At 41.3% G+C, this 16,961-nt stretch overlaps 1 protein-coding gene across 1 annotated transcript; it reads right to left on the bottom strand.

Annotated features, from left to right (window-relative positions):
• Positions 1–4,728: 4,728 nt before the first annotated feature.
• On the bottom strand, positions 4,729–5,664 carry LOC141058650 (olfactory receptor 2D3-like). Its single transcript, XM_073554841.1, has one exon. The coding sequence runs from the start codon at positions 5,662–5,664 to the stop codon at positions 4,729–4,731; it is 936 nt and encodes a 311-aa protein (XP_073410942.1).
• Positions 5,665–16,961: the final 11,297 nt, after the last annotated feature.

Raw genomic sequence — 16,961 nt, forward strand, 5'->3', positions numbered from 1 at the left:
CACAGGTATAACACAGAATCCCAACCCTAGCCCAACCCCAACCCTAACACACCCCTAATCCTAACACAATCCTAAACCCAATCCTAACCCTAACACACCCATAACCCTTAAACAGCCCTAACCCCAACCCCAACCCCAACCCTAACCCTAAGCTCAACTGCAAAGAATGAGAAAGAAAAATATTTTAGCATTTTTATCTAACTAAGGTGGTGGCAAAGGAAAGTTTGATTTACTATTTTTTTATTTTGATCACTGTAATAGGTTTTATCGCAGTGATTAAAAGGAACCAATAGGAAAATTGTCCTATTGTTGCCAGGTACCAACCAGCGGATCACGGCGGTTGCACGGCACATGTGCCCTCCATTTTTTTCCCTGTAATATAACACCGTGCCAGGGGATGGAGCAGAAGAGACCAGGGAATGGTGGAGGTAACGGGGGGTCATCATTTCTCTCGCCTCTGATATGTACAGTGTAGAAAAAAAGTATTTAGTCAGCTGCCAATTGCGCAAGTTCTCCCACATAAAAATTTGAGAGAGGCCTGTAATTGACAAGTCACCTTGTCTGATTTGGCAAGATTTATTTTGTAAATTATGATGGAAAATAAGTATTTGGTCATTAACAAAAGTTCATCTCAATATTTTGTTATATATCTTTTGTTGGCAATGACAGAGGTCAAACATTTTCTGTAAGTCTTCACAAGTTTGGCACACACTGTTGGTGGTATGTTGGCCCATTCCTCCATGCAGATCTCATCTAGAGATGTTTTGGGCCTGTCGCTGCGCAACACGAACTTTCAAATCCCTCCAAAGGTTTTCTATGGGGTTGCGATCTGGAGACTGGCTAGGCCACTCCAGGACCTTCATATATGTCTTACGAAGCCACTCCTTCGTTGCCCTGGCAGTGTGCTTGGGATCATTATCATGCTGAAAGACCCATCCATGGTTCATCTTCAATGCCCTTGCTGATGGAAGGAGGTTTGCACTCAAAATCTCACAATATATGGCCACATTCATTCTTTCATGTACGTGGATCAGTTGTCCTGGTCCCTTTGCAGAGAAACAGCCCCAAACCATGATGTTGCCACCCCCATGCTTCACAGTAGGTATGGTGTTCTTTGGATGCAACTCAGCATTCTGTCTCCTCCAAGCACTACGAGTTATATTTCTACCAAACAGTTCTACTTTGCTTTCATCAGACCATATGACATTCTCCCAATACTCTTCTGGATAAACCAAATGCTCTCTAGCAAACTTCAGATGAGCCAGATATGTACTGGCTTCAGCAGGGGGACACATCTGGCACTGCAGGATCTGAATCGCTGGCTGCGTAGTGTGTTACTGATGTTAGCCTTGTAGGTCATTCACTAGTTCCCCCCGTGTGGTTCTGGGATTTTTGCCCCAGATTGAGGGAGATTATCAGTGGTCTTGTATGTTTTCTATTTTCTTATTATTGCTCCCACAGTTGATTTCATCACACCAAGCTGCTTGCATATTGCAGATTCAGTCTTCCCAACTTGGTGCATGACTTACATTTTGTTTCTGGTGTACTTCAACAGCTCTTTGGTCTTCACTATAGTGGAGTTTGGAGTGTGACTGTTTGAGGTTGTGGACAGGTGTCTTTTATACTGATAACAAGTTCAAACAGGTGCTATTACTACAGGTAATGAGTGGGGGACAGAGGCGTCTCTTAAAGAAGATGTTACAGGTCTGTGAGAGCCAAAAATCTTGCTTGTTTTTAAATGGCCTAATACTTATTTTTCACCCTAATTTGAAAAATAAATCTTGCCAAATCAGACAAGATGATTTTCTGAATTTGTTTCCTCATTTTGACTCTCATAGCTGTGGTCTACCTATGATGTCAATTACAGGCCTCTCTCAACTTTTTAAATTGGAGAACTGGCACAATTGGTGGCTGACTAAAAACTTTTTCCCCACTGTATATCATTTCAGAAGAGAGAGAAATCATTGAAACAGCCAACACACTTTTTTTTAGACTGCGGTTATTCACTGAAATAATGAAGATCACGTGATCGGACACCGTTAAATACGGCCCTGATAACGTTCTCCGGGGTATTTTCGACTCTGGGGGATGCTACAGCCATATTCTGGAAGGTGCTACAGCCTTAAAATGGCAATAAGGGAATAAATCTTGCTATAGCATTATTCTTCTATTAGTCCAAATTAACAAGCATAAAAATATCAGTGCCAAAAGTTTTTTCCATACATGTATCTACGCACCAATGTGTCATTCTGCATTATGTACTGTATTTTTGTCTGAAGGATAAAGGTATTTCAAATAAAAAGAGAGATTTTTATGTGCCAGAATGGAAAACGCAGCTGTAGAGGTTAAAATAAAGGAATAGAAATTTTGCTGGGCATGCTCATTTTTAAAAAACGGAATCCGTCGGCGGATCCTGTCTTTTGACGGACAGCGACGGATTCTGTGCCCATAGGCTTCCATTATAGCCAACGACGGATGGTGCTGGATCTGTCGCTGTCAGACTTTTTGATGTACAGAAAAAAAGTTCCTATGTCCATTGTCTCTGGCCGACGGACAAAGAATTTCCGACGGATCCGTCGAACAACGGATGAAACGTGCGGCCATCTGTCGCAATCCGTCGCTAATACAAGTCTAAGAGAAAAAAAACGGATCCAGCACCATCAGTCACTGGATCTGTTTTTTTTTTTTCAAAAAACGACAGATTGTGACAGATGGCAAAAAACTGATGTGTGAAGGAGGCCTAAGAGGGATTAACATAGCCTAACATCCTAAGGATTGCAGCAGCTATTTAAAAAGTGATTTTAAGATAATGAGAGTATGTTCGAGCTCACAGTTCAACAATAGAGAGAAAAAAAGAACACCTTAAAACACCGGGCAAATATTCCAGACAATAACTTGAATAACTTCAGCAGTGAAAAACATGAGAGAAGTAGTCTGTGAATAATACAGAGATTCAATTTATAATGTGATTGATCAGTGCTATGGTGCAGCTAGCGCCTGTCCCACTGAATTTGAATTACAGTTGCACATTTTGTATCATTCTTAATGCAACAAGAAAACAAAATGTAAGACAGCACTATAGTATTTACAGGAAAAAAATTGAAATCAGTGTTTGATTGTGTTTGCTTGTCACAAGTGATTCTAGTCACTTTTTGTATTTATTGTGCAATTATTTTTGTCAAGAAGGGAAATATTATTTTTTGAGAATACAAAATAAAGCAACCCTAATTCCAAAAATTTAATTGTCCAGTTAAAAGTGTGAGTGTTGCAAATCATATTTTTTCACATTTCTGTTTTCCTGCCCAAATTTTACATGCATAAACAACACAATAATAAAGTGCACTGCACTGGGACACTTGTCACATTTTGTGTTCTGTAATTGTACCTATGAAGCGTTTCTCATTATGTCCTTTTTGGTAAGGGCTGAATAATTGGGGTTGTAAAGATTGTCAAAAGTAAATTATAGTGTTGTACAATATGTACAGTTAAACAGTAGCATGATCAATAGATGGCAATGTAAAAGGATAAAAAAAATACAATGGCTAACAATCTGGGAGCAACTAACAGCCACAGAGGCACTGCCACGACCACTGGCACCAGCCACATCAATGGTATTACAAAACACAGACCACAGATAGCGTAATTTGACCACCAAAAGCATATCAAAGTAGAAGAAGTAGACAGATCATGGTATATATGGCATATCACACATTTCAGTCACAGCAGGATGTTACCTCTGATAGCGACACCATCTGTTTGAGTTACTGTTGTACACAGTAAATTCTGTTCCATTACAAATGACTAAGAAAAATATTTTTGGACCATATTTTTATTTTGAAAAAAATCTGCCAGTATGTTATGTATTTAAATAGGTTGCTGTTTACTATCAAGTTACCTGTCTTATTTCTATGGTGAGTTCATTTTGATACCATTAAGGCTATGATTACATTAAAGAGATTGAAATGGGTTGAATACAGTTTCAGAATACCTCAGATTGTTACACACATTTTTTCAGAGTAATTGGAGTAGCTGCGATTTGTCGCAAATTGTTTCAACACAAATTACATTTTTGGGGAAAAATTGGCTAATTTGGCAAATTTGAATTTCAAAAGATTTGATAATTTCTAGTGGTTACACCAAACATTGATTTGATTTAAATACCTCTATTGTTCCTCCACTTTGCAGTTTTTAATTGATAAAAAAATCTAACACTTCTAAATTTGAAAGTATTCTTACTTTGCAGTATTTTTCCACAGTGCTGTATGTGAATATTGTGGTTAATGTAGGATAAGTGTAGAATTTTACAATCCCTTTTTATTAATATGGGATGATTTGTAGCCACATAAAAATATGCATTAAGTCCTCTTTTATGTTTTGCCGTATAACCCTATATTAACATAGCTTAAACTTATAAAATTTACTTTGCAGTTTACATGGCAACAATAAGAAAAAACACAAAAATTGAGCTTAGTTTAAGTTGGTATACTATATATGCTGCACATAAACGCATGTTCACGTTGACCATAAAGAATACCTTTTTTGTAAGTTAATAAGGCAGTAAATAAATTAGAGACTTTTCAGGTCCTTGAATAGATGATCGACAGATAGATAGATATTTAGGTCTTTTACTTTACTTTTTCTTTATTGTCATGTAATCATTAAAGAGAATCCGATATCTAAGCAATATTTTATTTTAGACAAAATATGGCACATATTTAAACATGGTCACTAGAAATGTCTTTGCATTACATACTTTTTAAAATATTTTTGGAATGCTCCTTGAATGTCTTTATTTCTCAAACTGTATATTAGGGGGTTTAAGAGAGGTGTAAAGCTTGTGTAGAACAGAGACAAAAGCCATTCCTTATCAGTAAGCTCCTTAGATTTGGGGCGGAAATACATTAAACCGCCACTTCCATAAAATAGCATTACCACAATAAAATGGGACCCACATGTTGACAAACCCTTCATTCTCCCACATCCTTTTGGAATGCTGAGGACTGAAATCAAAATTTGTATGTAAGATCTGAATATCATTAAGAAGCAGCCAAGCATTAGAAAGCCCCCCAATGCAAAAACAGTAGCCTCATTTGGAGTTGTATCAATACATGAAATCTTTAACAAAGGTGGAATATCACAGAAGTAATGGTTGAGAATATTGGAACCACAAAGAGGCAATCTAAAAGTGTTTGCAGTATGAATTGCTCCATAAACGCTCCCAATCACCCACGTCCCAGAAAGCATATGAAGGCAAACTTCTTTACTCATCATGACTGAATACCTCAATGGATTACATATAGCAACGTAACGATCATAAGCCATTGCTGCCAGTAAAGAAGACTCAGAGGCTGCTAATGAGAGGAAAACAAAAAGCTGGATAATACATGCAGGTAAGGAAATAGCTAATTGTTCCATTATTAAATTGACAAGCATTTGGGGTACTGTTGTAGCGGTGTAGCAGATGTCTAAAAATGCCAAATTTCTAAGCAAGAAGTACATTGGTGCCTGAAGACGATGATCCATTTTTGTGAGGACAATTATAAGAATATTACCTATTACTGTGACAAGGTATATCATCAAGAACAAAGCAAAGTACAAGTTCTTGAATTTCATGCCGGCAAAGGCGTAGAGGTAGAAGACTTTTATATCTGTGCCATTCCTCATAATTGTAGTATCTCAGGCAAATTAATGATTTGTTAAAGACATTTTATGGTGTGTATCCATCAGTCCCCTAGATTTAAGTAATTGGAACTGACTTCACATTAAACATGTTCAAGTAATAAATAAAATCTATCTTGCATGTTCTCCATTCCTAAGAGTGCTTTAAATTGAACCTATTGCTCAAACCATATTTTAAGATCCCAAAATGAATGTGATTACATTCAAGTACTAGAATGTAAAGCGATAGGACTGATGCCTCTACTTATACAGTATGTGCTGTACCCCTGACAATCGAATTCTCCAAATCTAGTCCTTTTCCCAAGAGATTTGACAACATACCTTCTACGACTAATGTACAGTATTATGGATAGAAATAGAAAGTGTTATTGAAATTATTTTATCTTTCTGTTAAAACTAAAATACAGAAAGAGCTAGAAAATGTTATGACTCTACCCTAGGAGGAATTCAAAAGTGCAGCTACTGACTGAAGTCTTCCTATGTCTGATACTTGCTTTGGATTTCTTTAATTCTTTGTTTTTTTTTTCATAAACCTTTCAATAAATAGCATGAAAAATATTTTTTAAGTTATTCCACTTTTTTTTAATGGAAGTTAATCATGCAGTATGCTATGTGAACAGTGAAACATTAAATTATAAGGAGCTGTACAAACTGCTCAGTAAAAGAAACTGACTTTTTTTTTACCTTACAAAAACTTCTCTATTTTAACATACTGTCCTTAAAAGGGTTGTGTGGTTAAAACAAGTAGTCACCGCTTTGATCACTGGGATTAACACCAGAAGAATGAGGAATTTTTATCCGAAAAGAGGGCACCTTTATCCTCATTACAAAATGGAGCGGTGGGTTGAATGCCCAGAAAAAGCCAAGGGCAACACTCGTCGTCCGCGTAGAAAATGAATGGCGGGGCAGTCAACATACATACTGCCATTCCATCCTATCAAGGATATAAGTATCCATCCTTGAGGGGCCCAGCAGTCAGACCCCTGCCAATCAAAAAGTTATTTCCTAGCATTTGGAATAGGTAATAACTTGTTTTCACCAGACAACTACTTTAACTTTACTGACAGTTAGCAAGATTGAATAGGCAATGGTGGTGGAAGCACTACCCAAATTGGATCAATGGCAGGCAAATAATGTTGCTTTGTAATAGAAGTATGTATAAACAACAAAGATGGTGTTCTGAGTTATAAGTGCTAATCAAGGAATAAAGAAGTCTTAGACCAAATACACATTGCACTAAGAATGAAAATAGATGATTTTAGCTTAGTCTACAAATGTTCTTTCTTTCAAAGAATGTTTCTACAAAAGATCATTTGCACTTTGCTTATTGCCTCTGATAACGTATACCGTAGCCAGGATGAAGCACATTATCTGTTAATATGGAAACAAAATGTCTGTTGTGGAGTATCAGTCTTTCACCAAAATATCTATCATTCAACAATTTTTCTTGAGGAATGACAGATCCCTGTAAAGCAAGCACAATTGGCATGTTTTTGACTTTTCTAAATGATCTTTCTATGACTATATGCATGCAAAGAGTTGAGACACCTCATTTTTTTAAATTAGGATGATCATCTTGGGTCACTTTATGCCGGATTAAAAACATATGTGACATGCACAAGTGTGAACAAGTCAGTAAGACAATGCTCACACCACCCAATGGCTGAAAGACAACAGAACACAAAATGACAAATTTGCAAAAATACTCTGCAATAAAAAGCATATATCCGTTTTTCCTTGGTAAGCATGGTTTAGGAGACCCCACCCCTCTCCTGTGTGACATGCACATAAATGAGCTGTCTTACACCACAAGCCCATATACTAGGAGGCGCCTGTCTGTATCCTGTTCATTTAGACACTGTTCGCATGTTCAGGTTTTAAATACATTAGATAGGGACTGTTTTTAATCTGCTGTTAAAAGGTGTATCAGCGGTCATTAAGGGGTTAAAAGTACTATTAAAGATTAGATTTTATTCAAAATGCTGATATTAACTAAGTTGGATTTACCGTTGCTATATTATTGTATTACTCTTTTATTAGTCCAACTTAACAAGCATAAAAATTTCAGTGCCACAAGTTTTTTCCAGACATGTATCTTACCTACCAATGTATCATTCTGCATTATGTACTGTATTTTTGTCTGGAGGATAATGGTATTTAAAAAAATGGTAATCGTTATACACACATTTTACATTTTTACTTACCAGATTTAATATTAAAATTTGATAACTGTAAATCCCACAACTGCTGTATATTGAGTACTGTTGTTATTAAGTGCCTCAATTTGGGAAGGGAGAGTTAATCTGATTTAACCAAAAACCTTCTGTCATGCCCGTCATGCCTGTCATGCTGCTTGCGCTGCATGATCCCCACTGTCATGCCTGTCATGCCGCATTGTCCCCAGTGCCGGGTCCCTGCGGGCGTCCCGGGGTCACTCTCGTGTGTGCACGAGCACCTCTCTGTTATGCCTGTCGTGTCTGTTATGCTGCATGACCCCTGGAGCAGTGTGCATGCACACCTAACAGTTATGCCTGTCGTGTCTGTTATGCTGCATGACAACTGGAGCAGTGTGCACACACACCTCACAGTCATGCTTGTCGTGTCTGTTCTGCTGCATGATCCTTGGAGCAGTGTGCACGTGCCCCTCACAGTTATGCTTGTCGTTTTTGTTATGCTGCATGACCCCTGGAGCAGTGTATACGCGCATCTCATCCCATGGCTGCCTGCCGTTGCTTGTGCTTTACCTCATGGCTATACGCCATTGCTTGTGTGCACATGTTCTTCATCCCATGGCTGTGCGTCATCGCTAGTGTGCACGCGCACATCACCATTGCTGCATGCTGTTTCTGTGCGCATGTGTGCCTTACCTTACGGTTGCGTGCCGTTGCTGGTGCTCACACGCATCTCCAGTGCTGGATCCTCCAGCTAGATGCCTGTGCTCGGCGCCCGAGTGCGCACTCATCTCCATGCTGCCTGTAACGGTTGTAACAGAGGCTGGACAGACATCTGACTGGGATGATTTAGCGAATCCTGCTTTGAGCAGGGGGTTGGACCAGATGGCCCAGGAGGTCCCTTCCAACTCTACGATTCTATGATTCTATGGTTCCTCTCTATGGTCCTGGAGGGCCGAATCCAGAAATCCTCTCTATGGTCCTAGAGGACCCGACACAGTGATCCTCTCTATGGTCCTGGAGGACCAGACTCAGCAATCCTCTCTATGGTCCTTGAGAACCTGACCATGTGATCCTCTCTATGGTTCAGAAGGACCTGATCCAGCAATCCTCTCTATGGTCCTGGAGGACCAGACTCAGCAATCCTCTCTATGGTCCTTGAGAACCTGACCATGTGATCCTCTCTATGGTTCAGAAGGACCTGATCCAGCAATCCTCTCTATGGTCCTGGAGGAACTGACCATGTGATCCTCTCTATGGTTCAGAAGGACCTGATCCAGCAATCCTCTCTATGGTCCTGGAGGACCAGACTCAGCAATCCTCTCTATGGTCCTTGAGAACCTGACCATGTGATCCTCTCTATGGTTCAGAAGGACCTGATCCAGCAATCCTCTCTATGGTCCTGGAGGACCAGACTCAGCAATCCTCTCTATGGTCCTTGAGAACCTGACCATGTGATCCTCTCTATGGTTCAGAAGGACCTGATCCAGCAATCCTCTCTATGGTCCTGGAGGAACTGACCATGTGATCCTCTCTATGGTCCTGGAGGACCTGACCCAGCGATCCGCTCTATGGTTCTGGAGGACCTGACCCGGAAGTTCCCTTCATGGCCCTGACCCAGAACTCCAGGTGCTAATGCCCTATATCAGATCACCCCTTCCAATGGTCGGGGCCTGATTATCATTTTTGCTTCCCTGCAAGGGCTGCATGGTCCCTGCTCAATTGCTCCCTGTATTCAGTGCCCCTGCACCCTGCCCTGTTGTGCTTCTCTGCACATGCTCTGTTATGATTGGGTCACCGAGGAGGAGAGCAAGCCCAAGCCAAGACACAGAAAACCAGAGCGGTTGGTAACTAAGCGGATTGCAGACCCCTGATCCTATCCACACAACTAGCAGTAGCCGTGGAGTGTGCCTACGATGATCCTAGACGCCTTGGCACAGCTGGAGTGCTAACTAAGCCTAAAGCAAGAAAGGGGAAATCTAAACCGCCCCAGAGCAGACCCCAAAGGAATAGATAGCCCCCAAACATATATTGTTGGTGAGACAAGATGAAAATACAAATGTAGGCAGTAAAATAGACTGAGCAAATGATGGGGCCCACACTGACTAGACAGGACAGGAAAGGAAAGACACTGTCTGCAATCACGCAAAAAACCCTGCAAAATAGTCCAACACGTCTGATGCAAAAAATACTGAAGTTGCATGACTTTGCCCACTATATCAGCACTCTGGTATATTCTGAAAGCAGAGCAAAAAGAGGCCAATCTAATAAGGGACAAAAACAAACTGGCACAAGCAGTAACATATGGATAGTGATTCAGCACAACCCCAGCCGGAGCTGGCTGACCAGCACAAAACTGTGATAGACAAAACCAGATCAAATGTGAACAGAATAGCAAATGAACACTTAGCTGAACATGCAGGGACTGAGCTGGAAATTAAGACCTCAGGAGGCAGGAAGAAAATCACCAGCAGGGATAGAGGGAGTCGGCTGTCTTAAATCTCAGTCTGAAACCCCAGATCTCCAATCGTCGTCCTCATTATCAGGTGGCAAGCCTCTGTTAATCAGATGAGCTCCATTACCTCCAGTAACCACCAGAGGGAGCCCAGAAAGAGAACTCGCAACCACTCTGTCAATTTGACCAGCTCCACTACCTTCAGTAGTAACCAGAGGGAGGCCAGAAAGCGAATTCACAACAATGCTCTGTGCTTGTACTCTGTCTATTGTCCTGTGCCATGTCTTGTGTTTTCTTTTGTGCCATGTTTTGTCCTTGCTCTTCTTAGCCTTGTAGTACTTTCTATGTGCTTTGTCTGAACCCGGCTCTGGGCTCTAGCAAACCTTCCGCTTTGTTCTCTTGTACCTGGCTCTGTGCTTCAGCCTATGTTCCACTCTCTAGCTTTCTCCGCTCTCTAGCTTTTGTACCTTGTCTGTGCTCCTAGTGCACTTTTTGACTAGTTCCGTTATTTGTGCGCACTTGCACATTCTCCTTTTCGTACCAGGCTTCACCGTGCCGTCTTGCACACATCTTAGTCCTGTACCTTTGCCTAGCCCTGCCTTGTGGCTGCATGCCCCTTGCACGCACCTGGCCGTGCCGCTCTGGTCGTGCCCGCCTGTCTGTGCCTCAGCCGTGCTCACTGGCCAGTGCTCTAGTGGTCTCTGCCTGTCTGTGCCTCAGCCGTGCCGCCTCGGTCGTGCCCGCCTGGCTGTGCCTCAGCCGGTACCACCTGCCGATGCCCCAGTCATGTCCTCCGTGCTCCCTTGCATGCACACAGTTTCTCACACTGTGTGTTTTCATGCTTCTCTAGCACATGTCTTTTGCTATCTTTGCTCTGTTCTCAACCTTGTCTCTCTGTCTTGTCCTGAGTACTATGTCCTTATTTTGTACCCAGCTCTGGGCTCTAGCATACACTCCGCTTCTCTTTCCTGTACCCGGCTCTGTGCTACTGCCAACGTTCCACTCTCTGTCTTGAACCCTACCCCTGGCTTGCCCCTTTGCACGCGCATGATCATGTCTTGAACCCTGACCTTGGCGTGCACCTCTGCATGCGCAGGACCATGCCTAGTACCATGCCCCTGGTGTGACCCTCTGCACACGCAAGACTATGTCTAGTACCTTGAACCTTGGTGTTTTCCCTAAACACACACCATGCCTAGTACCTTGAACCCTGGCATGTTCCCTAAACATGCACCATGCCAAGTACCTTGAACCCTGGCATGTTCCCTAAACACGCACCATGCCTAGTATATTGAACCTTGATGTTTCCCCTAAACACGTACCATGCCTTGAACCTCGGACCATTGGCACGTTATCACCTCTGTGTCTTCGTGATTACATCTTGCACCTGATGGAACCCCGTGACCACGCTTTGCATACGTCTTGTACCTGATGATACCCTATGACCACGATTTGCACATCCTTGAACCCTGTCTTGTACCTGTTGTGCCCTGCATGCACCCTTGTCATGTACCTGGCTTGCCCTCCTCACACACCCATCTCAGTCATGTCTTTTGTGAGCCGGCCATCTGGTCTCAGCAGTCATGGTGGCTTACTCCCTTGGGCTTGCGCCTGACACTCCCTGTATAGGGGTGGTCCTCACTAGGCCAGCTCACCCTAGGTGGGTGTGTGCCACGACCCAGAGGGTCCACTCCAAGAGTTATGTCTCATCGCGCTGCGAGGTGTCACAACCCCCTAACACCTGCAAACATATTATTACTAGGGATGAGCGAGTATACTCGTCAGGATTTGGTACTCAGCGAGTAATGAGGTACTCGCGATACTTGAATCCTATCGAGTAAATTTCACTACTACTCACAATATTCGGATCTCCCACTGGCATGTGCTAGCCAATCACAGTAAAGCTGCCGCCTTCTTTGTTGTGGCATTACTGTGATTGGCTGGCCATGCAGCATCACTGTATCGCTGGAGCCCCTGGAGAGAGGTCGCATCAGCCGATGCGACTGCTCTCTATGGGAGATCCACGTGGGACACTCATTATTAATGGGATTACGGTGGAAAGGTGAGTATAGGTTGCTTTGTTATTTTAATTTTTTTACAGGTGGTCAATGGCTTCAGGGAATTAGGTGTGTGTGGTGAGTATGTACTCTATGTTATGTGTTGTATGTTATGTGTATGTACTGTTTTTTATATGTTGTATGTTCTGCATGTCTTTTTTTTTTTTACATTCACCACCACATTAGCCGGATGATGGGAATACTACTTTCCCATCATCCGCTAATGCTTTCACTGTAGCAGGCATAGCCGCATGGGACAAGTAGTCCCATCGGACGATGCCCGCACAGCCACACTGCACAGAGCCAGCAAAGCCCGCTCATCCCTAATTATTACAATTAATCGAATCATTTAAGTGTTCAATTCTGTTTTGGTTTACCTGTCTAAATTGTAAAATTGAAGACTCATACAAGAGACTCCAACATTATGTGCAGGATGTTGTAGCATTAGAGCCTTTTTAGCTGGCTAGCAAGTCTGTTTCATTTTTTTCCAGGGTTCACTAAGTGCAGTAAAAGATATTTGAGAATACATTAAATGTAATTCTCGTGTCCAATGAAAAATCTTATACCAGGGTTAAAAATGTGTGGAGCCACTTGCAGCAGTTTTACTACAGACACTAATAGTAGGAACCATATTGCTAGTAGTAGTACCAAACGCAGGTCACAAGTGGCTTCCTTTTCCTCTGGAAAGTGTAACAGTGGCTAGGACGTAAAAAAAACATAATAGAATATACTGTATGTCACATTACTTGTCTCGGTCACAGCAGGATGGTTCAGCTTCTGACAGTGACACCATCAGCTTGAGTCAGTGATTGGCTCAGTCCACCTCATCCATTGTCATAACATTTAATTTTGTGATAATGGAATTTTTATTACGTCAATGACAGTACTTTCTGCTCTGTCCCACAGTTCCCTAATCCACAGCACCACATAGGTTAAAGAAGGTACTATAACAGAAATAACTTTTTCCAGTTGATTTATTGCAAAAGATGAACAGTCAGCCTTTGTACTCTGAGGAGACAGAGGACTCGAATCTTATGGAGACCTTGATTCTAATGCTAACCTGTGATGCTGGTTTACAGCCATGGTGTTAGGAGCAGTGGCAATGGCAGTATCACTATGAGCTAGAGCAAATTTGAGGTCTGAATCATCAGTCACAAGAGGCAAACATATCCTCAGAAGCCACAGTAACAGGTTCTCTATAATACTTTCCAGTTATCACATGCCAAAAAGAGGGATTATCATAGCCTAAGATCCTAAGTAAGCATTGCAGCAGCTATTTAAAAAGTGATTTTAAAGTAATGAGAGTATGTTCTAGCTCACAGTTCAGCAGCAGAGAGAGAAAAAGAACACCTTAAAACACTGGGCAAATATTCCAGACAATAACTTGAATAAGGCTGGTTTCACATTGGCGTTTTGTTGCGCAGCGTTTGCAGCGCATACGTGCGCATGCATCATGCGCCCCTATCTTTAACATGGGGGCACATGGTCTTGCGTTTGCACGCGTTCGTATGCATTTTCGTGTGCATGCACTTTTTCAAAGTGTGCGCCTTTGCGATCCAGACGCAACCTGTTGCATTTCTGGGTGCGCCGAAATGTGTCAAAAAACGGAATGCGACATAGTAGCGCATTACAGTCTACAAGAACACAGGCGTGCGCATGGACATGCGTTCGTCTGCGTTTTCGTGAGCATGCCTTTTTGCTGTAAAAATGTGTAGACACTGGTTTTAACCCCTAAAGGACAAATGCACCTAAAAAACACAACCGCATGCAAAAACGCATGATCCGTTTTTTTGCATGCGTTTCTATTGCGCACGATGCGCTGCGCCACAAAACGCCAATGTGAAACCAGCCTTACTTCAGCAGTGAAAAACATGAGAGAAATAATACAGAGATTCAATTTATAGGGGGGGAGAGAGATGGAAGTACCAGGAGCACTAGTGTCAGAGTCAATGTGACTGATCAGTGCTATGGTGCAGCTAGCATCTGTCCCACTGCATTTGAATTACAATTGCACATTTTGTAGTCATTCTTAATGCAACAAAAAAACAAAAAGTAAGACAGCTCTATAGTTTTTACAGTAAAAAAAATTGAAATCCGTGTTTGATTGTGTTTTCTTGTCACAAGTGATTCTAGTCACTTTTTGTATTTCTTGTGCAATTATTTTTGTCAAGAAGGGAAATATTATTTTTTGGGAATACAAAATAAAGCAACCCTAATTCCAAAAATTTAATTGTCCAGTTAAAGGTGTGAGCGTTGCAAATCATATTTTTACACTTCTGTTTTCCTGCCCAAATATTACATTCATAAGCAACACATTAATATAGTGCACTGTACTGGACCTCTTGTCACATTTTGCATTCTCTAATTGTACCTTTGAAGCTGAATAAATGGGGTTGAAAAGATTGTCAAAAGTTAACTATAGTGTTGTACAATATGTACGGTTAAAGCAAACAGTAGCATGATAAATAGATGGTAATGTAAAAGATTTAAAAAAATACAATGGCTTACAATATGGGAGCAACTAACAGCCACAGAGGCACTGCCACAACCACTGGCACCAGCCACATCAATGGTATTTCAAAACACAGACCACAGATAGCGTAATTTGACTACCAAAAGCATATCAAAGTAGAAGAAGTAGACAGGTCATGGTATATATGGCATATCACATATTTCAGTCGTAGCAGGATGTTACCTCTGATAGCGACACCATCTGTTTGAGTTACTGTTGTACACAGTAAATTCTATTCCATCACAAATGACTTAAAAAAATATTTTTGGACCATATTTTTATTTTGAAAAAATCTACCAGTAGGTTATGTATTTAAATGGGTTTCTGTTTACTATCAAGTTACCTGTCTTGTTTCTATGGTGAGTTCATTTTGATGCCATTAAGGCTATGATTACATTGAAGAGATTGATATGGGTTGAATACAGCTCCAGGAGACCTCAGAGTGTTACACACATTTTTTCAGAGTAATTGGAGTAGCTGCGATTTGTCGCAAATTGTTTCAAAGCAAATCACATTTTGGGAAAAAATTGGCTAACTTTGCGAATTTGAATTTCAAAAGATTTGATAATTTCTAGTGGTTACACCAAACACTGATTTGATTTAAATACCTCTATTGTTCCTTCACTTTGCACAGTCCTGTATGTGAATATTGTGGTTAATGTAGGATCAGTGTAGATTTTTGCAATCCCTTTAATTAATATGGGATGATTTGTAGCCACATAAAAATATACATTATGTCCCCTTTTATGTTTTGCCATATAACAATATATTAGCATAGTTTAAACTTATAAAATTTACTTTGCAATAGACATGGCAACAATAAGAAAAAACACAAAAATTGAGCTTAGTTTAAGTTGGTATACTGTATATGCTGCACATAAACACATGTTCACATTGGCCATAAAGCATACTTTTTTTTGTAGGTTTTGTATGGTAACAATAAGGCAGTAAATAAATTAGAGACTTTTCAGGTCCTTGAATAGATGATCAACAGACAGACAGATAGATAGATAGATAGATAGATAGATAGATACATATTTAGGTGTTTTACTTTACTTTTACTTTATTGTCATGTAATCACTGAAGAGAAACCGATATCTAAGAAATTATTATTATTATTATTATTATTAATATTTAATATATTTATATAGCACCATTGATTCCATGGTGCTGTACATGAGAAGGGGTTACATACAAATTACAGATATCACTTACAGTAAACAAACTAATGATCACAGACTGATACAGAGGGGAGAGGACCCTGCCCTTTCGGGCTCACATTCTACAGGATGGTGGGGAAGGAGACAGTAGGTTGGGGGGTTGCAGCAGCTCCAGTGATGGTGAGGCGGTGGCTCCAGTAGTGGTGAAGGGGCAGCGGAGATCATTGCAGGCTATAGGCTTTCCTGAAGAGATGGGTTTTCAGGTTCCGTCTGAAGGATCCGAGTATGGTTGATAGCCGGACGTGTTAGGGCAAAGAATTACAGAGGATGGGGGCTATTCGGGAGAAGTCTTGGAGACGGTTGAGTGAGGAGCGAATAAGTGTGGAGGAGAGAAGGAGGTCTTGGGATGACAGGAGATTACGTGAGGGAAGGTATCAGGAGATTAGCTCAGAGACATATGGGGGAGACAGGTTATAGATGGCCTTGTAGGTCAGTATTAGTAATTTGAACTGGATACGCTGAGGGAATGGGAGTCAGTGAAGAGATTTGCAGAGGGGAGAAGCGGAGGAGTAGCGAGAAGAGAGATGAATTAGTTGGGCAGCAGAGATAAGGATGGACTGGAGAGGTGCGAGGGTGTTAGCAGGGAGGCCACAGAAAAGGATGTTGCAGTAGTCGAGACGGGAGATGATGAGGGCACGCACAAGCATTTTAGTAGAGTGAGGGTTGATGAAGGGACGGATTCTGGAAACATTTTTGAGCTGGAGGCAGCAGGAAATAGAGAGAGCTTGAATGTGCGGTTTGAAGGACAGGGCAGAGTCAAGGGTTATTCCAAGGCAGCGGACCTCAGGTACAGGGGAAAGCGTGATGTCGTCGATTGTAAGAAATATTTTAGTTTGACAAAATATGGCACATATTTAAACATGATCA

The sequence above is a fragment of the Dendrobates tinctorius genome, unplaced genomic scaffold, assembly GCF_039654945.1.
Source record: "Dendrobates tinctorius isolate UK_male_01 unplaced genomic scaffold, ASM3965494v1 ptg000213l, whole genome shotgun sequence".
Taxonomy (NCBI): domain Eukaryota; kingdom Metazoa; phylum Chordata; class Amphibia; order Anura; family Dendrobatidae; genus Dendrobates; species Dendrobates tinctorius.

Bases quoted from the DNA above. Each gene is read 5' to 3' on its own strand.
- LOC141058650 (XM_073554841.1), bottom strand. From the start codon at position 5,664: ATGAGGAATGGCACAGATATAAAAGTCTTCTACCTCTACGCCTTTGCC.